The sequence below is a fragment of the Salvelinus fontinalis genome, chromosome 21 (assembly GCF_029448725.1).
Source record: "Salvelinus fontinalis isolate EN_2023a chromosome 21, ASM2944872v1, whole genome shotgun sequence".
In the NCBI taxonomy this organism is placed as follows: domain Eukaryota; kingdom Metazoa; phylum Chordata; class Actinopteri; order Salmoniformes; family Salmonidae; genus Salvelinus; species Salvelinus fontinalis.
Window position 1 is genome coordinate 14,668,541 of NC_074685.1, and position 25,350 is coordinate 14,693,890.

The following is a 25,350-nucleotide window of genomic DNA, read 5'->3' on the forward strand; positions in this document are numbered from 1 at the left end:
TCCACGAGCGTGAAGATTCTGGCCTTTGGGAGCTTGTAAAGAACATCCTCCAACGTGGGCATAATGTAATGTGAACGTCGCAGAGCCCGGTTGAGGTGTTTAGGATCAATGCATATCCGTAGCTTGTCTGGTTTCTTGATGATAACCATATTACTTATCCAGTCTGTAGGCTCAGTGACGGATATCATGTGGCCATCTGCTTCGTATTTGTCAAGCTGAGCCTTCGTAGCTGCTTTCATGGCCACTGGTACATTACGGGGTGCACACTGGACAGGCTGGATTGCTGCGTCCAACTCAAAGTGGACTTCCCCGGGAACTGACTCGACCGGGGCGTTGAAGACATCATGGTACTTGCTTAGGAGTGTCTCCTTGCTCAGGGGCCCAGCCTTGACTTTATCTATAATGTTAAGATCAGCTGGGATGGTAAAGTTAATAAGCCCAAGGCGCTCGCATGTAGAACCTGACAGTAATGGCTGTTGACTAGCCTCAACTATTTCAAACTCAAGGGTGTGTTTCTGGCCACGTAAAACACACTCTGTCACAAACAGGCCTAAAGAGGTCATGAACTGGCCTGAATACAGTTTCAGCTTGGTGCTACTCTGTGTGAGATTGTCTCTGGGCGCGAGCCTCCTTTTATCTTTAAGGCTCATAACGTTGCATGTGGCCCCTGAATCTATCTGGCATTGCTGTGGTTTATTATTAAGTAGCAGAGTGACGAACCACTTTTTCCCTTTTGCCTTCACTGCCCCTATGCACTCGCTAGCATATACATCCTCCGTGCTGTTGTTCCCTTCATCTGGGTTTGTTTCAATAGAGTGCACCTTACCCTCCTTTCTCTTGCTTTTCATGCAGACCCTTGCAAAGTGATTAGCTGTACCACAGGATTTGCATATTTTTCCATAGGCTGGGCAGTGTTCTTTTCCTCGTCCATGAGAAATGCCACAATATCGGCATGTATTGGGGTTGTCTACTGCAGAGTTGGCTGTAGTATTAGCATTAGCTGTGGCAAAGGGGAATTTCTTTACTGGCTGCCTGAATGTAGCATTGACATTGTCCATATGTTGCCTTTCTAGCTCCATGGACCTTATCCGTATATCAGTAAGCTCTGCTGCACGGCATGTCTCCACTGCCAAGACCAGCGTCAGGTCACGTTCTCTCAGCAAACGTCTGCGGGTGCCCTCATCAGTTATGCCAAGCACAATCTTATCTCTGATCAGTTCATCTCTTAAAGCACCATAGTCACATGTAGCTGCCTTTTCCCTTAACCTAGTGACAAAGCTGTCAATGGACTCCCCGTTCTCCTGTTTGCAACAACCAAAAACATAACGCTCGTAGATGACGTTCTTTGCTGGCTTAAAGTAATGTTCAAGAGCATCAAGAATAGTTATAGCGTTACCTTGCTGAGCTGCTGTTAGGTTCAGGTTGTGTTTGTATACGTGTCGGCATTCAGTTCCCATTATAGTCCTCAAAGTGGCAGCCACTACCTCTTCGTCCTTTTCCAGAAGTCCCGTTGCTAGCGCATAGTCTTCCCATTCACCTCTAAACGTATCCCAGTTCGTGCTCCAATCCCCGCTGAGCTTCATAACGGCGGGAGGGGGAATGTTCGCTGCCATGTCTAACCGGTGCTAACAACACTGAAGCTAACTAGCAAACTCACTCTAGCTAAAGCCAATTCCGGCGAAATTTTACTCAAATAAACAATTGTTTGGTAAACCAGAACAGGTTACTCTAATTTGCGGAAAGCATGGTTAGTGATCCCTCTTCTGACACCATGTTTGTTCCAATGGTAAATGACGAGACAGAGACATTCATGCGAGTAACCAGCCTTGTTCTGTACATCATGACACTTCCGGGTATCTCAAGCACCCCGGTATAAATACATGAGTTGCAGTAATAAACATTTACCAACAGATGGCATCACTGTGCCATCTTAAACCCATAACAACTACCCCGACCACCTCCAACGCTGGGGCTGGATTTGGCCTGTTCAGCGTCGACTTTAAAAAGTAAGCCAGTTAGCTAGAAAGCATTTTAGTAACTTGCTTGTGTGTAAGCTGTGTTTGCAATTTAATTAGCTAGCTAACATGGCTGGTGGTGGTAGCTAGCTAGATGTACAGCTGTCAACCCAGTTGCATCTTTACCTAGTCTAGCTGGCAGTACATTTTATGGTAGCTTCAGGCTTGAAAACGCTTTTGTTGATAGCCAGCACTTATCAAAGATTCAGTTTGCGTGGAAGACATGTTGACATAAACAAAAAAAAGATCACAAATAAGCACCCTTTTTTTATACTAACACACATTTTACGTTACGCACCATCACGTCGTTTTATGTTATAGAGCTGTACTGCGTCAGATTATTCTAAATGAATAGCTACATCAAAATAATGCTTGCTCTATGCACATAGGCTACCCTCAGTTGTAGAAAAAATACCACATCTTCTTCCCCTCTCACTGTCATAAACTAAAGTGACTACTATACATTCCCAACACTTGTAAATGTTTGTAAACTACCCATTCAGACCCTTTAAATTTTAAAAAGAGAGATGAAATGGAACTGACAAAGTGTACAAGGTGGTCCTCCGCTGTCAGCGTCAAGTGATGATACCACTAGAGGGCAGTCCATCATCAGTTTGGCCATCCTGTTGTCATGTGACTTTACTGTAAATCAGGGCCTGTATTCACGTAGGATCTCAGGGAAGGTGTGCTGAATTAGGATCCGTTTTGTATAGCCTAATCTTATTCATTATGATCTTGAATATGAGCCCAATAGTTTAGTTACTCAGTTGTATGATTTGAGAGGGATAACTGTGTTTCCCAAACCATGCGCTGGGTGTTGGGATCAGTTATTATTTTACTATCAGTAGGCTAATCTTTCCACAGCTGGCTAAAGACAAGGCTATTTTGTCTCGCAAAGTCTCACAGTCAGCCCATTATATGAAATTTCTTTCAACCTGAGTATCTTTGAAGCTTTGAATTAGCCACTTAGTTTGTCTGTATTTCTCTACAAGTGGGCCTATTTCCCATGTAGACTAATCATTCTAGCAGTTTTAAGAGGTACCAGTATAAAGGTTTCATTAAATGTTTGCGCTGTGCAAATGCCATCATAGAATGGAATGTCTCTACTTCTATCTGTTCTCCAGTGTTACATCTAGCCTATTGTTGCTCTGTTTAGCAGCGGACAGTAGAACAGCTTCAACTATCTCAATTTCCGTCAAGCAGTGACTTGTCAGCCTAATGTTTAATGTGGTGTGGCCCTCAGTGAATTCTTGAATTCCTCTCACATGACAGTTGGCCTGTTTGGTGGTTCAGGGCCAGTAGGCCAGGTCTGGTAATGGAGACTAGATTACCCTTGGTTGTGTTGCAGGGCTTGGGGGGGGAAATGCCTGGATGTGAATGATTCCACTCTCTCTCTACAAACTATGACACATGATACCTAGGCTTTACTCTGAGATCTAGTAGGGAGTCTGTCCTAAAGGATTATCAGTATCACATAAGCTAGTAACCTAACCTTGGCTAATGTCAGGCATCCATACATTATCTCACTCTTTCACAGGCATTAGTCTAATTCCCTTGACATTATATTGTTCAAATGAAGAGGGGTTTTTCCGGAACTTCCCAAACTCAAGTCAGTGACCGATAGCATTGGTGTATTAAACCAACTCACTAGCCCCACACCTCTTGTATATCTGTATTGATTGAATGGGTGTTAGTATAGGGTAGTTGAAGGTTTTATCCCATTTAATACTTTTAGACCTACTGGAAGATGGATTTCTGAGAATGTTGCTCTGTAGTTCTCTATTTTGCAATGATTGTACCATAACATAACACTAGATGGCAGACTTGAATGGTAAAGCAGTGAATCACTGATAGTTTTTATGGCTTTTTTTAACTTGCCTTTGTTATGCATTTATTGGCAGTAAACTGAATCCTGTCTTGCACCTTTTTGCTCATAAAGATATTAATAGATGGCTTTTGTTTGAGTCGGCTTTCTCCAATGAAATAAAATTAGTCAGTTTGTGGTTTTATATAATGTTTGTCGTGTGACACAGTCAGGGGCAAAGCCACATTCCTGTGGATTATCCTTATTAGCCTGGGCTCTTGTTACCTCACGGTCTACTCTGCTTCTCTGCTTGCTGGCCCTGACTGCATCACAGCACAGCAACATGTGACTGACTGGCTGGTTGTCCTCAAGTGATCAGCTGCATCCTAAAATGCCATATTATTTTATTGTGGTTCAGTCTCCCATGATGTTATAGGGATTTTATGAGGACCTGGTTTATGTCAATGGGGCGGGCATTTCCCTTTTAACTTCTTTGGGGTAGGGGGCAGTATTTTCACGTCCAGATGAAAAGCATGCCTAGAGTAAACTGCCTGCTACTCAGGCCCAGATCCTAGGATATGCATATTATTAGTAGATTTGGATAGAAAACACTGAAGTTTCTAAAACTGTTTGAATGATGTCTGTGAGTATAACAGAACTCATATGGCAGGCAAAAACCTTGAGAGAAAATCCAACCAGGAAGTGGGAAATCTGAGGTTTGTAGGTTTTCAACTCTTTGCTTATCCAAGATAGTGGGGTCATGTTGCACTCCCTAAGGCTTCCACTAGATGTCAACAGTCTTTAGAACCTTGTTTGATGCTTCTACTGTGAAGTGGGGGCGAGAGGAGATTGAGTAAGTTCTCTCCCAGAGTGCCACGAGCTGAACATGCTCGTTCATGTGAGAGTTAGCTGCAATCCATCGCATTTCTGAATACAAAGGAATTCTCCGGTTGGAACATTATTGAAGATTTATGTTAAAAACATCCTAAAGATTGACTCTATACATCGTTTGACATGTTTCTACGGACTGTAACGGAACTTTTTGGACTTTTCGTCCGTACTCTCTTTGGGTTGATTTGTCGTCTGAGTGCCGTACTCAGATTATTGCATGGTTTTCTTTTTCCGTAAAGTTTTTTTGAAATCTGACACAGCGGTTGCATTAAGGAGAAGTGGATCTAAAATTCCATGTATAACACTTGTATTTTCATCAACATTTATGATGACTATTTCTGTAAATTGATGTGGCTCTCTGCAAAATCACCGGATGTTTTGGAACTACTGAACGTAAGGTGCCAATGTAAACTCTGATTTTTGGATATAAATATGATCTTTACCGAACAAAACATACATGTATTGTGTAACATGAAGTCCTATGAGTGTCATCTGATGAAGATCATCAAAGGTTAGTGATTCATTTTATCTATATTTCTGCTTTTTGTGACTCCTCTCTTTGGCTGGAAAAATGGCTGTGTTTTTCTGTGAATAGGCACTCATCTAACATAATCGTTTGGTTTGCTTTCGTTGTAAAGCCTATTTGAAATCGGACACTGTGGCTGGATTTACAACAAGTGTATCTTTAAAATGGTGTAAAATACATGTATGTTTGAGGAATTTTAATAATGGGATTTCTGTTCTGAATTTGGCGCCCTGCAGTTTCACTGGCTGTTGACGAGGTGAGACGCTACTGTCCCACATACCCTAGAGAGGTTAAAGGACCTTTGTGCACCATTTTTTTTTTTTCTAAGGCATATGTGCGTTTTTCAGCAACTTCCCATCCTAGAAATTAGGAATAAGCAAAGGCTTTAATTTCTGGTCAAACAGATGGAAAAGGGGTTTTAGAAATATTCAAGAAAAAGTCTTAAAGGGTATTAGAAATACATTGAATCACAAATACCCCTGCCAACTAATATCAACACTTATATTTCGTTTTGGATAAATGATTTGCCTTCTTGAAGTTTAAGAAACATTGCCTTGTGCCTTGTAATTCCTTACCAAAAACCCACATCTTTAAGATATTTAAACATTTCTAATTAAAGTTCACAGAAGTAACAAGTAAAGGTAGACTACTGTACCAATTAGTTAGTGTTTTTACTGATATCAAGCTTGTTTATGAATTATTAAGTAATTCAAACTCGTAATTCTATTACCAAATCGCTAATCATAGTAGTCACAAACCACAGTTGGGTCACCTACTACTGTCCTCCTTTCCACTGGCATACTGTTATGTTTTCTTTCTGTCATCTGGTGGTCAAAGCAAGACGGATAACAGTCTCCCTCTCGCTCTCTTCCGCGCTGTCTCCTCCCTTTCTTCAGTTGATGTCACATCTCCTGGCTCTTACTGACACATACCATGACACCTATCAAATCAAACTTTATTTGCCATATGTGCCGAATACAAGTGTAGACTTTACCGTGAAATGCTTACTTACAAGCCGTTAACCAACAGTGCAGTTCAAGAAGAAGAACATATTTACCAAGTAGGCTAAAATAAAAAGTAATAATAAAAAGTAACACAATAACAATAACGATGCTATATACAGGGGGCACCTGTATCGAGTCAGTGTGCGGGGGTACAGGCTAGTTGAGGTAACCTGTACATGTAGGTGGGGTCCATGTGACTATGCATAGGTAACAAACGAACAGCGAGAAGCAACAGTGTACAAGAGGTGGGTGGGGGGGTCAATGTAAATTGTCCAGTGGTGATTTTGATGAATTGTTCAGCAGTCTAATGGCTTGGGGGTAGAAGTTGTTGAGAAGCCTTTTGGTCCAAGACTTGGTGCTCCGGTAGCGCTTGCTATGCGGTAGCAGAGAAAACAGTCTGTAACTTGGGTGACTAGAGTCTGACAATTTTATGGGCTTTCCTCTGACACCGCCAATTATATAGGTCCTGGATGGCAGGAAGCTTGGCCCCAGTGAAGTACTGGGCCGTTCGCACTACCTTCTGTAGCACCTTACGGACAGATGCCAAGCAGTTGCCATACCAGGCGGTGATGCAACCGATCAGGGTGCTCTCAATGGTGCAGCTGTAGAAACTTTTGAGGATCTGCGGACGCATGCCAAATCTATTCAGTCTCATGAGGGGGTAAAGGTGTTGTCGTGCCCTCTTCACAACTGTCTTGGTATGTTTGGACCATGATAGTTCGTTGGTGATGTGTACACCAAGGAACTTGAAACTCTCGACCCGCTCCACTACAGCCCCGTCGATGTTAATGGGGGCCTGTTCATCCCGCCTTTTCCTGTAGTCCACGATAAGCTCCTTTGTCTTGCTCACATTGAGGGTGACCAACCCTCTTTGCATTTACTATAGCAAGCACTCTCACCCACTGAGCAACGGACGTCCATGGACATTGAAAAGTCAACCAATCATAGACGTCTATGTTTCACAAGTTTGGCCAGCACAGTAGAGTACTGTACAGAAAAGTAGAGTACAGTAGAGCACAGAGAACTTTCATGTACCTTAATAGCAAACTTGTATGCCATCTGTAAATAAGAATAAAATTGTTAAATTACAAGCCTAGTTGGTTTAGCCACAGAAAAAGGCAGCAACCTTCCCGCTAGCCGTAATTGGCTGAGATAATGAGTGGGCTGGACTTGCCGAGAGATGAGTTTTGGATTGTGTCTGCCATACAGCATGCCTCTATTTGAGCTGTTCTGTTTGTCTAGGTAATCCTGTCTAACACTGCTTTAAATTAAAAACAAAAAATTGTATCGTGTAGTAAAACTGCATAAGTGTTGCTCTCCACTTTCTGGACGACAGATTTTTGAAATCAGTGGAATTTGAGTATGATAGCTAAAGAGAAAACGCCTGTCTCTGGATTACATCTTCAAACTAAGGGCAACCATGGCATCCGACAGGAGACGCATCCATCCATGATGTATGCAGCTAGCTAGCTACATTTTCAGATATTACACATTGGCTATCCACTCCAATTTCAGACCATGGGTAAGGTAGTCTAGCTAGCTACATTTTCAGATATTACACATTTCTAATTTTGACAAATTATTTTCATTTAAAGTGTACGTGTATGATCATATTATTCGTATCTGAGCCATTTGTTTGGCTAGTTATAGCCTTAATGTTAGCTAGCTAACATTGAACCTGGTTGGTTAGCTACCTGCATATTCATGCAGGGTAGTAACGTCATGGGTTGGGATTATGGTTCATTGTTTAGCTAGCTAGCTAACAGAAGACTCGACTTTGCAAATAACCATTTCGGGTGTGTTTGTAAATTCGGGCTGGCCATCTACACCGATTTCAGAGCACTCTCACCTGAGTGTGCCAGAGCGCAGAATAACTGATGAATTTACGAACGCTCAACACCCGTTGAATATGGCTGGTGTCAGTAAACGTCGGGAACAGTTTGCAGCACAGTTAGACACCAACGCTCTGGATAACATGAAAACAGCCTAACCAGCTCTGCTTGGGCGAATAAAATGGGGTGTTCTCTCATTTGTCTGGAAGTAGCTAGCCAATGTTAGCCAGTTAACTTGAATGCTTGACTGCCGTTGTGAGGTCAGTCCGTTCGGATCAAATTTACTCATCGGCCAGAGCGTCCAGTGTGCACTCTGAATGGTCCGAATTTATGAACGGACAATCTGACAGCACAGTTGCAATCACCAACGCTCTGGATAACATAGCAGGCTAACCAGCTCTGCTTGGGCGGGAAATGTTCAGTGAGCTGTTCTCATATTTGTGTCTGGAAGTAGCTAGAAAGTTAGCTTGGGTGCTTGACTGCTGCTGTTAGTACAGAACGCTTGGATCAACCCTTAAAGAGATGGGAGGTGTTACAGTTTAAGAGGGTGCGAACAATGCTGAATGGGTGTAGACAAAGAAGGGCTCTCCAGTAGTAGTATCAAAAAATTAAAAGGCCATCTTCTCAAAAGTGAGTTTACAAGTTTATCAACTTTCAAAGCAGAATTGCTTTCCCATTGTTCCTCAACTGTAGTGTATGATATACCATTTTGTAGCTCTGAGTCTCTACTTTTATCCAATGTAAAAAGAAAAAAAAGACACCATTTCAAATTTTCTACCCAAGACTGATTTGAGTCGGTCGGTCACATTTGACTGTTTTTGGATTTTTTGTTCATTTACTGTTCATTTTTTATAGTTAGTTGGCAGCAAAATTGAACAAAATTTGCATCCCTAATTTCTACCTTTGTATACCTATTCAGAATACATCACCATGAAGACAATGATATTCATATCCATAATTATGCATTTCTGTATAGTACAGAACAGGGACCCATGATGTAATTCCGTTACAGTAATTCCGTTACCGAATGTAAATCTACTTCCCTTGCTGTAATTCCATATTCAAAATACATTCGTTCAAATATATAGCTGACACCCCATTCTTTCTGCAGACATCTTTGAATCATATTTTTTTGCTCACATAAAGTGAGGTAGATTTGACTAATTCTGTTACTAAACTTTGCATCTGCTCAGATCTTCCAGTAAATGTATTTTTGTGAAATGTTCTATGTAAATTGTTCAAAATAGTCCTAGTCCATGGAGTTTGTTAAACTTTGAAATCAATGTCAGACAATGGTAGCCTATGTAACGGCAGCTAAAAAACCAGCTGATTGGAGCAGTTTACAGCGCCTTATCCTGCTGGTCGCCTTTATCTAGCCCAGCCCTGGCATTTGTTCTCTGGGAGGGCACAAGGCAGGCGTGGGTGTAAAGTGGTGTATTGTGCTCTGGACAGAGGTGGTGAAAGCTTCTGTGTGTTTACCCTGAGGCTGATAAGGCCCTCCCGTTTCCCCTAGAGGGAAGTGGCCACAGTCACAGGCAGAGACACAGAGAACTAAACTACCACCCTACAAGCACCGACTCTGGCAGACAGAACCAACTGAGCTACCACCCTACAGCTACACACGGACAGAGAACTAATGTACGTCCAGAGAAGAGGAGGAGAAGCGGACGAAGTAGCCGTTGACTGGTGGGCTAAGGATCTGTCAGACAGGGAACTTCATCCCTTCTCCAGATTGGATTTAAAACTGTGAAGACTGAGTCATACTAGTAGTCTGCAAAGAGGGCAACTTCAACTTGCAACTCCCTCTATCGACATCGAGCTAAGGAGATGGTTCTCAATAGTTTAGTAGCCTGATGTGGGAGAGCTAGAGGGAGAGCTGGGGAGAGGGAGAGCTGGGGAGAGGGAGAGCTGGGGAGAGGGAGAGCTGGGGAGAGGGAGAGCTGGGGAGAGGGAGAGCTGGGGAGAGGGAGAGCTGGGGAGAGGGAGAGCTGGGGAGAGAGGCAGTTTGGGAGAGAGCTGGATAGAGAGAGAGAGAGCTGGAGGTGGAGAAAAAGCTAGAGTGAGAGAGAGCTGAGGAGAGATCTAGGGAGAGAGAGAGAAAGCTGGGGGGGGGGGGGAGCGAGAAAGCAGGAGAGCGAGATGACAGGCAGGAAATGCCTGGAGTCACAGGACTGAAATAAAGCAGAAGAGAGTATAACTGGATGACCAGGGGGAGCTGTCTGTGCCAGGGAGAGGGCCAGAGGTTTAGCCAGCTGCAAGGGCATCCTGTGTCTCCCCTTACCTACTGACAGAAGTGGAGACAGAAGAGTGAGGAAGACGGACAGAGAGACGAGAGGAGAGCAACAGACAGGCCTGTAGAAGCTGTAGCAGTATGAATGGTCACCGGGGTTTCTCTGTGCTGCGTTCTGAGGCAGCAGGAGCTGTGAGGACAGCTCTGGTGTCTGCTGAGAACCTCCAGCTCACCTTAAAGACTGAACTCAGCCAGGAGGAGCAGCACCTCACACCCCACACACACACCAATGGAGGCCCCGATGAGACACACACCAAAGGGTACTGTACAGAAGTGTGAGTCTTGGCACTTGCTTGTGATGTGTGTCTTTAAGTTTACCAAATAGCTTAGCGTTTCCTGATCTCTAGCTGATTAATGTTAGTTGATTGTGACATTATTGTGAGTCACTCACGACCTGACATTGCTTTCTCTGCGCCTGGTAACAACACCCAATATGGTTAAGTTGTGTTTTGTGGTTTTCGTTCTCTCTACCCATCCCCCTCTCTCCCTCATGTTGTTCAATTTAATTTATTTGATTTATTAGGATCCACATTAGCCGACGCTATTGGCGACATCTAGTCTTACTAAGGACTAAAAAGACATTACAGACAAAATACTTTACAATTTACATACATATAAAAACATGAACAGTTACACATGTCAGTACATACACACAAGTAAGTCACATGGGGAGGGGCGTTGTGCCGTGAGGTGTTGCTTTATTCGTTTTTTTTAAACCAGGTTTAATGTTCACTTGTGCAATATAAGATGGGAGTTCCATGCAATCATGGCTCTTTATAATACTGAATGTTTCCGGACATCCGGACATGTTTGTTCTGGACCTGGGGACTGTGAAAAGACCCCTGGTGACATGTCTGTTGGCGTAAGTGTGTGTCTAAGTTGACCTTGCAAACACAATTTCCAAGTCAAACTCTCTGTGCACCACAGTTTTCCATTCTTTAGTTAATGAAATTCATTAATCAATTCCTGGCTACATCAGTGAGAGTTGTCTGGTGTACAAGCGCATTCTGCTATGCAAATAAGCAGTGTGATAATATTAAATAGCGTATTGTACATTTTTAATCTCTTTCTCCCCCTCCAGGAATGATGACCTTAAAGAGATGCTTGAGAGCAACAAGGAGTCACTTAAACTGGAGGCCATGAAGAGGGTTGTTGGGGTGAGTAGTAGAACCTATACACACATTCCAAGCCTGATAAGTGCACATCAGCTAAGTGCACTGCAAACTCAGTTCAAGTGTACTTCAGTTTTATAGTCTCAATTCATTTACTGATTTTTTTATTTTTTATCCTCCTTTGAAAAAGTATAAATAGATGCAGTACATTGCTGTAGTATGATATGTACAATGCAATAGTACATTGAATACTGTGGTGAAACATGTAAGTGATTTTCTGTCTACAGCTGATCGCAAAGGGGAAGAATGCCTCTGAGCTGTTCCCAGCAGTGGTGAAGAACGTGGCTAGTAAGAATATAGAGGTAGGGCATCATCCACACACACATACACTGAGCATCCATTCTATTTGCACAACATGGTTGAAAACATTTAGAAGGCTCTATCTAAAAGAACATGGAGGACATCTCCCCACTGCAAGTATGAGACCACAGAACCACTGCCCGGCCAGATGAGTTCCCCACTCCTGGTAATATTGATCAGGAGAATAAACATGCAGTAGGAAAGGGTGTGTGTGTGACAGGGCAGCCAATGGTAGGGAACTGGAGCAGGTTGGTAGGGGTAATTGGCAGAGGAGAGCCCATGGTCACGTCCTCTCTCCCCCCTCACACACACCAGCTGCTAGGGTAGTGCTAGATCCCTCTCTGGGCCTCTCTGCATCTCTCTGTCTGTCTTCACCTCTCTTTCCACCCTCTCTCTCACCCCTTGCTTGTTCTCTCCTCCACAGGCCTGTGTAGTGCTGTGTGTTATTGATTGTCTTTAATCAGAAAGCAGCACATGACACAGAGTATTGAAGGAATAATGTGATTTAATATCAGGATGCTTTGTTTTCTTCAACTAGTTCTAGGAACAACACCCTGATACTAGACATCCTGGAGGTGTGTGTATGAGTGGGAAAATGAGGGTAATATGGAAGGGGGGGGGGGGGGGGGGGGGGCTAGACTATATGATGACTGATCTAATAAAGGATATTCAATCACTAGCTTATTTGATTAGTATTCCTAGTTTTGAACATCTATTTTCTGTGATGTCGATATGATGTGATTCCCTTAAAACGGGGCCAAATGGGTTATGTCCCCTCTTAGTCATTAATGCTGTTAATTCACCCACTAATTACTGCAATGATTGAGAACTGTTTCACCACAGCTGAACCTCCCCGTACACACACCGAATAATACTGGTGAATCATAAAAGGGCCAACCTTTAACCCCCAGTCGGACACTGTACAAATATTAGCTCAGTCTCCTACGTGTGAAGTGAGAGAGGGGGAGGGAAGGAAGGAAGGAAGGAAGTGAGGGGGAGGGAAGGAAGTGAGGGAGGAGGAGAGAGGGGGAGGGAAGAAAGTGAGGGAGGAGGAAGGGAGGAAGCGATAACGCTACTGAAACTTTCTGAATTCAAACAAAAAATAGTATTGCTCATTCTCTGCTCTCCCTGAAACAACATGGATCTAGACTGTTATAATATCAAACAGGAACACTTTCAACCTCCGCTTTCCCCCTTTAAAACAACTAAACCAAGACGTACATCTGACGTCTAGCCAAAGCACTGTTCTGTCCACTGTCAAAGAATAGTGTTACCAACATATTCTGTAATGTGGACAGTCTGTGCTCAACCCGAAAGCTAATGAATGAATGGATTTAGGATTTGTCTAAAAATAAGGGTGTATTAATGACTAATTCAAAGTATGTGTGTTTTCCAGCTGAAGAAGTTGGTGTATGTGTACCTGGTGAGGTATGCAGAGGAGCAGCAGGACCTGGCTCTACTGTCCATCAGCACCTTTCAGAGAGCCCTCAAGGTAATGTGTGTGTGTGTGTGCGCGCAGCAGGATTTGATGCTGAGGGTTCTACAGTTTAAATTTCCACGCACTTGTACTCTTAGACGAAGGTGTCATGTTTGGTGTGTGTATGCATGTGTTTTAAAGGTGTGTGTGTGTGTTGTGGAGAAGTATTGAGCCGTTAAAGAGTCTGTCTGTCTCTATGTGAGGTCACGGGCCAACAATGGGGTTTTTAGAGGCTACCCCATCATCATCATACACCAGAGCTGGAAAACTACTTTCAACCCCTGATTTCAACCCCTGCTAGCTCCATACCATGCTTCACTTCCTACCTGTGTGGGTGGGTGTGATGTCGTTTTAGTGTAGTGCTGTATCATGTCTTCAGTATCTCACACCACATGATTTCTGTCTCCATTACTTTCTTTCTATTTTACTTTCCTCTGTCTCAAAGGGTAGATAATACTAATACCGGCTATCTCTCCCTCTGCCAGGACCCTAACCAGCTGATCAGAGCCAGTGCTCTCAGGGTTCTGTCCAGTATCAGAGTCCCCATCATCGTTCCCATCATGATGCTGGCCATCAAGGAGGCCGCCTCCGACATGTCCCCTTACGTCAGGAAAACATCCGCCCACGCCATCCAGAAACTCTACAGGTGGGGTGTGGGTGGGTGTGTTTGTGCACGTGTGAGTGTTTTTTTCTGTGTGTGTGTTTGGACCTTGGAGTTGTATCAAAGCTTTCCTCCTCCTCCTCAGCCTGGACCAGGATCAGAAGGAACTCCTGATAGAAGTCATTGAGAAACTGCTGAAGGACAAAAGCACAGTGAGTAGAACCAGTTTACAGTACCAGATCATATATAATTATCCACAGGAGACTGCTTACAAGACCTCAGTAGACAACATGCTCTCCATACAGTGTTAATTTTGTCAACAATAGCTATGATGTAAAATACTGTCAACAATATATTTTTCCTGGCTAAAACTATGACGATAGTTTAGATACGTTTTCTCTGTGCTCCTGTCCAGGGCGAACAATTTACTGTTAATACTTGACCAACACTCTCTACTGTGTTAATTTTGTAACATTTAATTAGGAATCAAATCCAATTCACTAATTAGCCTATTTTTTTCGGACATTTTTGGCCTTTTCATCGTAAAATGTCGAAACAACAACGGCCACGAGTCACATCGCGCTCTAGCAACTCCTGTGGCGGGCCAGGCGCATGCACGCTGACACGGTCGCCAAGTGTACAGGGTTACCTGTGATGCATTGGTGCGGCTGGCTTCTGGGTTAAGCAGGCATTGTGTCAAGAAGCAGTGCGGCTTGGCTGGGTCGTTTTTCGGTGGACGTGTGGCTCTCGACCTTCGCCTCTCCCGAGTCCGTACGGGAGTTGCAGCGATGGGACAAGACTGTAACTACCACTTGGATTCCATGAGGTTGGGGAGCAAAAAAAAAATATATATATATTTTTGTAAATAAACGTGCCTCCACCCTGCTGCCAAAAAATTACAATTATTCTTCCAGTAACTTAATGTTATGAACAATGAGGGTATGTATAGGGTGACATGTTCTCACAAGAACAATATAGTTTGAATAGTATTTTATTTGCTGTTCTGATTGTCTTATTTCACTGTAGAACCTCTAGACCTGCTCAGTATGCCTTAGCCAACCCTTTAGTTCCATCTCCCAAACATGCAGTGACATCAGCTGGTATAAATGTTTCTAGAGACAATATCTCTCTCATCATCACACAATGCCTAGGTTTACCTCCAATGTATTCACATCCTACCATACCTTTGTCTGTACATTATGCCTTGAATATATTCTATCGCACCCAGAAACCTGCTCCTTTTACTCTCTGTTCCGAACATACTAGACGACCAGTTCTTATAGCCTTTAGCCGTACCCTTATCCTACTCCTCCTCTGTTCCTCTGGTGATGTAGAGGTTAATCGAGGCCCTGCAGTGCCTAGCTCCACTCCTATTCCTCAGGTGCTCTCATTTGTTGACTTCTGTAACCGTAAAAGATTTGGTTTCATGCATGTTAACATTAGAAGCCTTCTCTCTAAGTTTGTTTTATTCACTGCTTTAGCACACTCTGCCAACCTGGATGTCCTAGCCGTGTCTGAATCCTGGCTTAGGAAGACCACCAAAAACCCTGAAATTTCCATCCCTAACTATAACATTTTCCGAAAAGATAGAACTGCCAAAGGGGGCGGAGTTAGCCTGCAGAGTTCTGTCTTACTATCCAGGTCTGTACCCAAACAATTCGAGCTTCTTCTTTTAAAAATCCACCTTTCCAGAAACAAGTCTCTCACCGTTGCCGCTTGCTATAGACCACACTCTGCCCCCAGCTGTGCCCTGGGCACCATATGTGAATTGATTGCCCCCCCCCCCCCCCCCCCCCATCTACCTTCAGAGCTCGTGCTGCTAGGTGACCTAAACTGGGACATGCTTAACACCCCGGCCATCCTACAATCCAAGCTTGATGCCCTCAATCTCACACAAATTATCAATGAACCTACCAGGTACAACCCCAAATCCGTAAACACGGGCACCTTCATAGATATCATCCTAACCAACTTGCCCTCCAAATACACCTATGCTGATTTCAACCAAGATCTTAGCGATCACTACCTCTTTGCCTGCATCCGCAATGGGTCTGCGGTCAAACGACCACCCCTCATCACTGTCGAACGCTCCCTAAAACACTTCAACGAGCAGGCCTTTCTTATCGACCTGGCCCAGGTATCCTGGAAGGATATTGACCTCATCCCGTCAGTAGAGGATGCCTGGTTATTCTTTAAAAGTGCCTTCATCACCATCTTAAATAAGCATGCCACATTAGAAAAATTTAGAACCAGGAACATACATAACCCATGGTTCACTCCGCTCGGCTGCCCGGAGCCCTGTATCATAACCGCCATCGATAAGAGACATTACTGTGCAGCCGTATTCATCAACCTGGCCAAGGCTCTCGACTCTGTCAATCAGCACATTCTTATCGGCAGACTTAACAGCCTTGGTTTCTCAAATGACTGCCTCGCCTGGTTCAGCAACTACTTCTCAGATAGAGTTCAGTGTGTCAAATCGGAGGGCCTGTTGTCCGGACCACGCCCAGCAGCAGTACTCTGGACGGTTCTGACTTATGTGGACAAGTACAAATGCCTAGGTGTCTGGCTAGACTGTAAACTCTCCTTCCAGACTCACATTAAGCATCTCCAATCCAAAATGAAATCTAGAATCAGCTTCCTATTTCGCAAAACAAAGCATCCTTCACTCATGCTGCCAAATATACCCTTGTAAAACTGACCATTCTACCGATCCTCGACTTCGGCGATGTCATCTACAATATAGCCTTCAACAAATTGGATGCAGTCTATCACAGTGCCATCCATTTTGTCACCAAAGCCCCATATACTACCCACCACTGCGACATGTACGCTCTCGTTGGCTGGCCCTCGCTTCATACTCGTCGCCAAACCCACTGGCTCCAGGTCATCTACAAGTCTTTGCTAGGTAAAGCCCCACCTTATGTCAGCTCACTGGTCACCATAGCAGCACCCACCTGTAGCATGCGCTCCAGCAGGTATATCTCACTGGTCAACCCCAAAGCCAATTCCTCCTTTGGCTGCCTTTCCTTGAAGTTCTCTGCTGCCAATGACTGGAACGAACTGCAAAAATCACTGAAGCTGGAGACTCATATCTCCCTCACTAGCTTTAAGCTCCAGTTGTCAGAGCAGCTCACAGATCACTACACCTGTACATAGCCCATCTGCAAATAGCCCATCCAACTACCTCATTCCCATACTGTATTTATTTATTTATCTTGCTCCTTTGCACCCCAGTATCTCTACTTGCACATTCGTCTTCTGCACATCTATCACTCCAGTGTTTAATTGGTATATTGTAATTTCTTTGCCAACATGGCCTATTTATTGCCTTACCTCCCTTACATTTGTTTTTACAGTACATGGCACAATTAGCTTTTACCAACTAGCTGTGGCTAGACAGCCTCTATGCTAGATGGGGTGGTGGTAATTAGGCTAGTCGCTACCTAGGGCTTGCCGCTGAGCTGTCTCTTTCCATGCCTCAATAGGATACCCTACTGACATACTGTGAGCATGTTTAATACCTACAATTTTATACTCCCAAAGGACCACGTGTATTATTTTTTACTATTTGACTAGTTGGTCCGCTTTGTTGCTTAGTGGCTGCTGGCACGGGATTGCCGGTTGTACAGATGGTAATTAATACCTCAGGATGGGGGGCGGACAGACATATACCTCTTTTTTTGTATAATATATATTCTTTCTTATCCTTCAAATATGCATATTGCATAAGATACATTAGAGAACTGAGGTGGTTCCCTCCAGAATCCCCTTCCCTATGTGTAAACTTGATTATGTTGGCCCTGGATAGAGCTCTACTGAGGTTCAGTTTAACATGGTAGTATTGCTCTAGCCTAGGAGAGGTAGATGCAGCCTTCAAACAGGGGGAAGGCCAGCAGAGGGTTCCAAGGTTTTCTTCTGTGTATTTTGTTGTTTTTAGCAGTTTATTTTCTTTATATTTTATTGTTCTGACCTTTCAGCACACTGGCCATGTGAGTATACGAACATTCATTTCTAATTACTATGACTATGCCTAATTCACATACTCTAGGCTCCACTTGCTTTATCACCTGGAACTTAAAAGGAATTAGCCATGTGGTCAAGCATAGCCTAGTGTATGCTCATCTTAAGTCTTTTAAGTCCGGACATTGTTTTTCTTTAAGAGACCAATCTCCAGTCTAGCAACCATGATAAACTAAAGAGAGCATGGGTCGACCAAATATTTCACTCCAACTTTATTGCTAAGGCCAGAGGTTTAGCCATCCTTATCAGAAAAGGTTACCCCGTTTGTCTCCTCCAAAGTAATTTTCAGATCATAATATATTATAGTGATGGGGAAATAGTTTAGGACACAGGCTGTTCTGGCTAACCCCTAATTGGTATGACGCTCAATTTTTCTCAGACCTCATTGCAACACTTCCCAACCTTAATGCTCATCATTTGATACTGGGTGGAGATTTCAATTCTGTATTACATCCAATTTTAGACAGATCCAGACGGAAGCCCAACAATGTAATTTCAAAATCAGGTGCAGTATTCAATTCCTTTCTATAATCCTTTAATTTGTCTGTTCCATGGAGGAGGAGCTGTTAAACAGTACTTCTTTTTTTTTCTCCAGTCCACCACTCATACTCTAGGATGTACTTTTTCCTGCTGGACAATATAATTCTTCCTTTTGTAGCTAATAACCCATATCACAGTATCGTTATCTCAGACCATAGCCCTGTCTAGCTAGATATCCGCTTTCCGGACAGCACTGTGTCACAACGGCGTGCCGACTTGACCCACTACTACTATCCTGTAGTGTCTTTAAAAAATGCATATCAACTCACATTGATGTCTTTTTTCAGATCAACTGCACCCCTGACGTGTCTCACTCTACTGTGTGGGAGTTGTTAAAAGCATATCTAAGGGGACAAATTATTTAATACACAGTGTATGACAATAAACAGCGCACTAAACGCTTATCGGAGCTATCTCAACTCATTCTAGGTGTGGACAAGGACAACAGATATGCCTCTTCTCCGACTCCTGAACTCTACAGAGGGAGACTGCTACACCAATCAGAATTTGACAATCTTTCCACTAAACAAAGGGAGCAGCTTCTGTTTAAGTCGAGGCAGACATTTTATGAACAAGGCAACTGGCAAGTTATTTCACCAGCTTCAACAATCCGCTGCTAGCAGCACCATACCTGAAATCTGTGTTGCAGCTGATTTATAATCTACCAATCCCAAAGAAATCAACAATCAATTTAAGCAATTCTACTTTGCTCTTTACTCATCAGAGGCTCTTCCTGACGCATCTCGTATGCAGGCATTTCTATACAATCTGGACATCCCCTGTCTCAATTCAGATAGAACAAACAAACATGGATGCCTCAATAAGTGATGATGAAGCTACTCTGGCAATCCAGTCCATGCAGAGCGGTAAAGCTCCTGGGCCTGAGGGCTTCCCTATTGAAAATTATAAAGCATTCTCCTCTATACTATCCCCTATCCTCAGCTCAATGTACAATGAAATCCCTTCTAGTCAGAAGCTGCCCCAGACACTTACCCAAGCGACTATTTCAGTTTTGCTTAAAAAGGACAAGAATCCCCTAGACTGTGGCTCATACTGCCCTATAAGCCTTTTGTGCTGTGATTATAACAATCTCACTAAGGTCTTCTCGCGCTGTTTAGAGACATTGTTGCCTAATATAATTAACTCTGACCAAACCGGATTTATCTCAGGAAGGCAATCTTTCTATAATATGCGCCGGCTATTTAATGTTCTTTATTCTGCCAACTCTACAGCCAGAGGTTGTCATCTCTCTTGATGCTGAGGCTTTAGACCTGGTTGAGTGGGAATATCTATTTACAGTACTGGAGAGTTTTGGGTTTGGCCGGTCATTCCTTTCCTGGATTAAGATTTTGTACTCGTCCCCAATGACTACTGTTCGCACCAACAGTGTTACTTCCAGCTACTTCCCTCTCCACAGGGGGGCTAGGCAGGGTTGCTGTTTATCCCCTTTCCTATTTGATATGGCTATTCAGCCTCTTGCTATCGCCCTGTGCGTGGAGGAGAGGTTTAAGGTAATACTAAGGGGCAACATAACTTGCAAGGTGTCCTTATATGCAGACAAACTTATTTTATACATATCTAACCCTGTGGAGTCTATACCCTATCTATTGGATATGCTACAAGGTGTTGGGACATTCTCTGGTTATAACCAAACAAAAAGTGTGCTCCTCCTGTCGTGGTATATCTAATCAAAGTGAGGAGAGATTGCAGATTCTTTCAACACTTTATCATAAGATTAGCAAAAATGGAGCATCAACAACCCACTAAACAGTGCATAGTTGAAAAGCTCAACGAACAGTGTTGGTTCAATGCTTTTATAGAGAAAATGCATACAACCCCTTTCTGTATACGTGGCAGTCAGCAGATGGTGTGTAAAATGTCATTTGTTGTCTGTGTAAATTTAAGATAGCACAAGGTTGATAGCCCGAGGGCTCAACCGTCTAACTGCGTTCACAACAAGAACCACGATATTGTACTCCTTTCTCCAAGGTTCCATACATGTGACTTTCTGTAGATGGTAAACCCACGGGATTTCACATGCTGCAGTTGCACTCAAATGTATCTTAGCTGTAAGCCCAGTCTTATGACTAAGTCACACCAAGACAAGTTTTATCAGGTTAGAAAAACACTAGCATATAACGAGACTATTCTTTAAGCAGTAAAACATGGGATAGCATGACTAATTATGTAATTTTTCACGACATTTCCTCCCTTTTGAGACTAAGTCTCAACCTAATAGAAAATGACTTACAATTATTTCCATTAAACAAGCATTAACATGAGGGGAAAGAAAATACTTTCTTATACTTAGTACATTACAATTGTAAATGACCTCTGTTGTCAGTGAGTTTCAACCCTTCGTATAGTGCAATTCATTCTCAGAAGGGGGAAAGGAACATATGTATTCAAACGTCCGTACATTATCACCACACAGAAGGCAATAGCTTCGTTGAGACTGTCTATTGTCTCAGGGTCACCATGACGGTAGGCCCTTAACCCTACCTTGGGAGCACCATTCACATAACCCACGCCGTGAGCATGGCCTATGGACTGCACCATTGACTCAATATGTTTACCTCTGGGTTATGGATTATCATAGTCTTCATCAGACATGTAATCAGGCATAGGAAATAAATCAGGTAAATAGGGTTCTGAGGCATCTCCTTCAGGGGTCAGTAATGGCATTGCAAGAATAGTCTTAACGGCTTTGCTGCACAATTTCTTAACACAAGTTATATTCAGCATTATTGTAAATAAATAAATAAATAACTAAGCCATAAATCAACCATTTAAATATTGTACCCCCCATAACACCAGATATTTACTGAACCCATCCAAACTGATTCCAATCACCACTGAGCTTTTTCAGATGTTCCACCACAATAGTGAAGTTACCCTCACCCTGGGGTATGAATGTACAGTAATGGTCACCTATCATTTGGCACACTCTTAAGCGAACATTCTGTCCCCGTATGTACATGGCTGTGTTTTTCTGTGAATAGGTGCTGACCTAACATAATGATATGTTGTGCTTTCGTCGTAAAGCCTTTTTGAAATCGGACACTGTGGTGGGATTAACAACAAGTTTATCTTTAAAATGGTGTAAAATACTTGTATGTTTGAGGAAGAATAATTATTCTGTTTTGAATTTGGCGCCCTGCACTTTAACTTTCACAGCCATAAGAAGTTAACTTAGCACACACCAATACAGTTAGAACATACATTTTCAAACGGGACCATATACAGTTGAAGTCGGAAGTTTACATACACTTAGGTTAGAGTCATTAAAACTTGTTTTTCAACCACTCCAATTAATGGGATCCGTGCTTCGCGGTTGGGATGGTGTTCTTCGGGTTGCAAGCCTCCCCCTTTTTCCTCCAAACATAACGATGGTCATTATGGCAAAACAGTTCTATTATTGTTTCATCAGACCAGAGGACATTTCTCCAAAACGTACAATCTTTCTCCCCGTGTGCAGTTGCAAACCACAGTCTGTCTTTTTTATGGCGGTTTTGGAGCAGTGGCACCTTCCTTGCTGAGCGGCCTTTCATCAGGTTATGTCGATATAGAACTTGTTTTACTGTGGATATAGATACTTTTGTACCTGTTTCCTCCAGCATCTTCACAAGGCCCTTTGCTGCTGTTCTGGGATTGATTTTCACTTTTCGCACCAAAGTACGTTCATCTCTAGGAGACAAGGCGTCTCCTTCCTGAGCGGTATGATGGCTGTTTGGTCCCATGGTGTTTATACTTGCATACTATTGTTTGTACAGATGAACGTGGCACCTTCAGGTGTTTGAAATTGCTCCCAAGGGTGAACCAGACTTGTAGAGGTATCCCAAAAAAATTCTGAGGTCTTGGCTGATTTCTTTTGTTTTCCCCATGATGTCAAGCAAAGAGGCACTGAGTTTGAAGGTAGGCCTTGAAATACATCCACAGGTACACCTCCAATTGACTCAAATTATGTCAATTAGCCTATCAGAAGCTTCTAAAGCCATGACATAATTTTCTGGAATTTTCCAAGCTGTTTAAAGGCACAGTCAACTTTGTGTATGTAAACTTCTGACCCACTGGAATTGTGATACAGCGAATTATAAGTGAAATAATCTGTCTGTAAACAATTGTTGGAAAAATGACTTGTGTCATGCACAAAGTAGATGTCCTAACCGACTTGCCAAAACTATAGTTTGTTAACAAGAAATGTGTGGAGTGGTTGAAAAACAAGTTTTAATGACTCCAACGTAAGTGTATGTAAACTTCCGACTTCAACTGCACTTCATACTGTATACTATTAGTTAATTTTAGTATATTGTAACCTTTATGTTGAGCTTTGCATGTCTACCAGAAGTTGATGCTGTAGCTATGCAGCCTCTTACTAGCTCGTTAGCATAACAAATAATAGTTAGACATTTTACTACTTTTTGTGTTTTGGAAATTCTGACTGTTTAGAGGACACACTGCCCGCTCTGACCAATGAGCAGTGTTGATCCAAGCTCTCTGACCTCAAAGGCTGTCAATCACCCAAGATAACTGGCTAAAGTTGGCTAGCTTGCTTGCTACTTCCAGACATAAATAAGAGAACACATCCTCACTTTGACCATTTACTCACCCTAGCAGAGCTGGTTAGGCTTTTGTCATGTTATCCAAAGCGTTGGTGACTAACTGTGCTGCTGGCAACAATTTAATTACATTCTTTCCCTGATGTTTACTGACACCGGCCATATTCAACCGGTGTTGACCATTCATCAGTTATTCTGCGCTCTGGTACATTCAGAAAAGAGTGTTCTGACATCCGAACAAATAGCCAGAGGGAATTTACAAAGCACCATATCTAATAATGTCCATTGAGAACGCACAACGACTATACCATTTAGCTAAGATGAGAATGATGTGAATAATCAAGTCAATAAACGTTGGATAGCATATAGTTAATATACTAGCAAGTTCGATGCAATGATATGCTATGCGGTTCATAAGGACAGCGTAACCAACAAATTTGTCAGCCAACATAACGTATAACGCAACTTGATTTGAAAAGTCATTACTTTATAATATTGCTCAACATTTTCTTAACATTTGTCATAATTAGTTAAAGCAATGAATTTGTATTTATGTCAAATAAGCATACTACATACTCAATTTACTACACAAATAGAGCGGTTATGCTCTAGTACAAATATTACTACTGTTGGTTCTAGCGATTTTTCTCCTCTGCCGATAGAACGGTGACATCAAAACGCTGATGTATTGAGCCTTAGACTTTCATTTCATGTCATTGTGCCAACTCACAATAGCATCTGAATTCTTTATTATATTGGAGTTTTCCGTCAGCAGGGAAATGCTGCCCAATTTTATTCGTAATTTAGATTTCTTCTCCCCATATTTTAGCCAAATTGGTAGAATGCTCTTGCTCTTCTTTTAGTACCTCTATGGCTTTGCTATAGTTTTCTTCTTCCTGACCGTGGCCAGAGTGTTTTAGATTTACTCACTCACTGCTCTAATATATGCCAATTTAACAATTTTCTAAGGTAGTGATACCCACTTCTCTGGAGAGTAGGTATGGTATATTTGCCTTTTAATTGGTAACGGTTTTGATACCTTCTATTAGAACCAATACTGTAACGTCTGCCAATTTACTACTGGAGAATGTGTTCCTTTATTCGATCCCACAGTGCAGCCAGTCGGGCTGATAGGGTCCATCGTCCGTCCATAATATAAATCTCTCGTCAATACACACAGTCAGGAAACCAAAACAAACAAACAGTATTTGGTTAGGAACGTCTTCCTTTCTTATAATTTGAAAAGAGTAATTTCTCCATCAAAATATTTTTTTACTCTGTCATTTTAAATATTGTACCCACATGGTAGTTCCTCCTATGCACATTTCCGTATAGGGTTTAAATGTATAGCTGGTTTCCCTATCATAACCAACTGTTTTACCAGTACACTGATACATTTTATTTTAAAGTGTTTATATATATTTATTTTTTCCTGTCATTTTTCTTTACATTTTTTTTAATTATTTTTTAGCAGGAATATGTTTTCTATCTCAGGATTGTGCCCTGGAATCACATAACTCGTAACCGTGTCATATCATCCCATGACTGCTTTTCTGCTTCAACAGAGAAACACAACCCCTGTCTCTAACCAGGATTCTGCTTCAACAAAAAAAATCCCAATCGGAGATTTCCCCTGCTCCTACAGGGTCACCCTGCTTAAACAGGATGTTTGCCCTAGAATTACTTCTAGGACTTTCCCTATTCAGAAATAACTCTGCTACAACTAGGGGTGTCTTTTCTACAACAAAGACATAATGTGCACAACCTGTTCTTAGAACAGGATTTTCGATGTTTAAAAGAAAATCAGTCTCACTCTGAATTTATCTTATCTGTCCGGAATGACGTATTCACTCACTGACACTCCTGACAGGTCCGAGGTGGATCCCCCTCTGCTCCGTTTTAGTAGTCGGGGTGTGTGGTACCCTGAGTCACATCTAACGAAGCCCCTGTGCGCAGTTTAACCTCTGTCTCCTGGGAGCAATCGGCAAGCGAAGTTAGCATCCCACCGCTGTCACCAATTTGTCGTGGAATATCTAATCAAAGGGAAGAGAGACTAGAGTCTTTCAAACAACACTTTATCATAAGATTAGCAAAAATTGTGAATCAAGGTAGAGCATCAGGTGCATAGTTGAAAGCTCAACTAACAGTGCTGGTTGAATGCTTTTATTGAGAAAATACATACAACCCCTTTCTGTATACGTGGCAGTCAGCAGATAGTGTGTAAAAGGTCATTTGTTGTCTGTGTAAATTTAAGATAGCACAAGGTTGATAGCCCGAGGGCTCAACCGTCTAGCTGCGTTCACAACAAGAAACACG

At 42.5% G+C, this 25,350-nt stretch overlaps 1 protein-coding gene across 4 annotated transcripts in view; it reads left to right on the plus strand.

Annotated features, from left to right (window-relative positions):
- The window catches only part of ap3b1a (adaptor related protein complex 3 subunit beta 1a), a 78,507-nt gene that overhangs the window by 3,134 nt on the left and 50,023 nt on the right, over positions 1-25,350 (plus strand). Inside the window, exons 2-7 of one of the 4 annotated variants that reach the window (XM_055874007.1) lie at positions 1,945-2,006; positions 11,444-11,519; positions 11,762-11,836; positions 13,231-13,326; positions 13,797-13,957; positions 14,058-14,124. In XM_055874007.1, coding sequence (XP_055729982.1) covers positions 1,945-2,006; positions 11,444-11,519; positions 11,762-11,836; positions 13,231-13,326; positions 13,797-13,957; positions 14,058-14,124 — 537 coding nt within the window. Of the gene's footprint in view, positions 1-1,944; positions 2,007-10,180; positions 10,638-11,443; positions 11,520-11,761; positions 11,837-13,230; positions 13,327-13,354; positions 13,646-13,796; positions 13,958-14,057; positions 14,125-25,350 lie in introns of those variants that run through there. The other 3 variants (XM_055874005.1, XM_055874006.1, XM_055874008.1) reach the window with 3 other exon arrangements.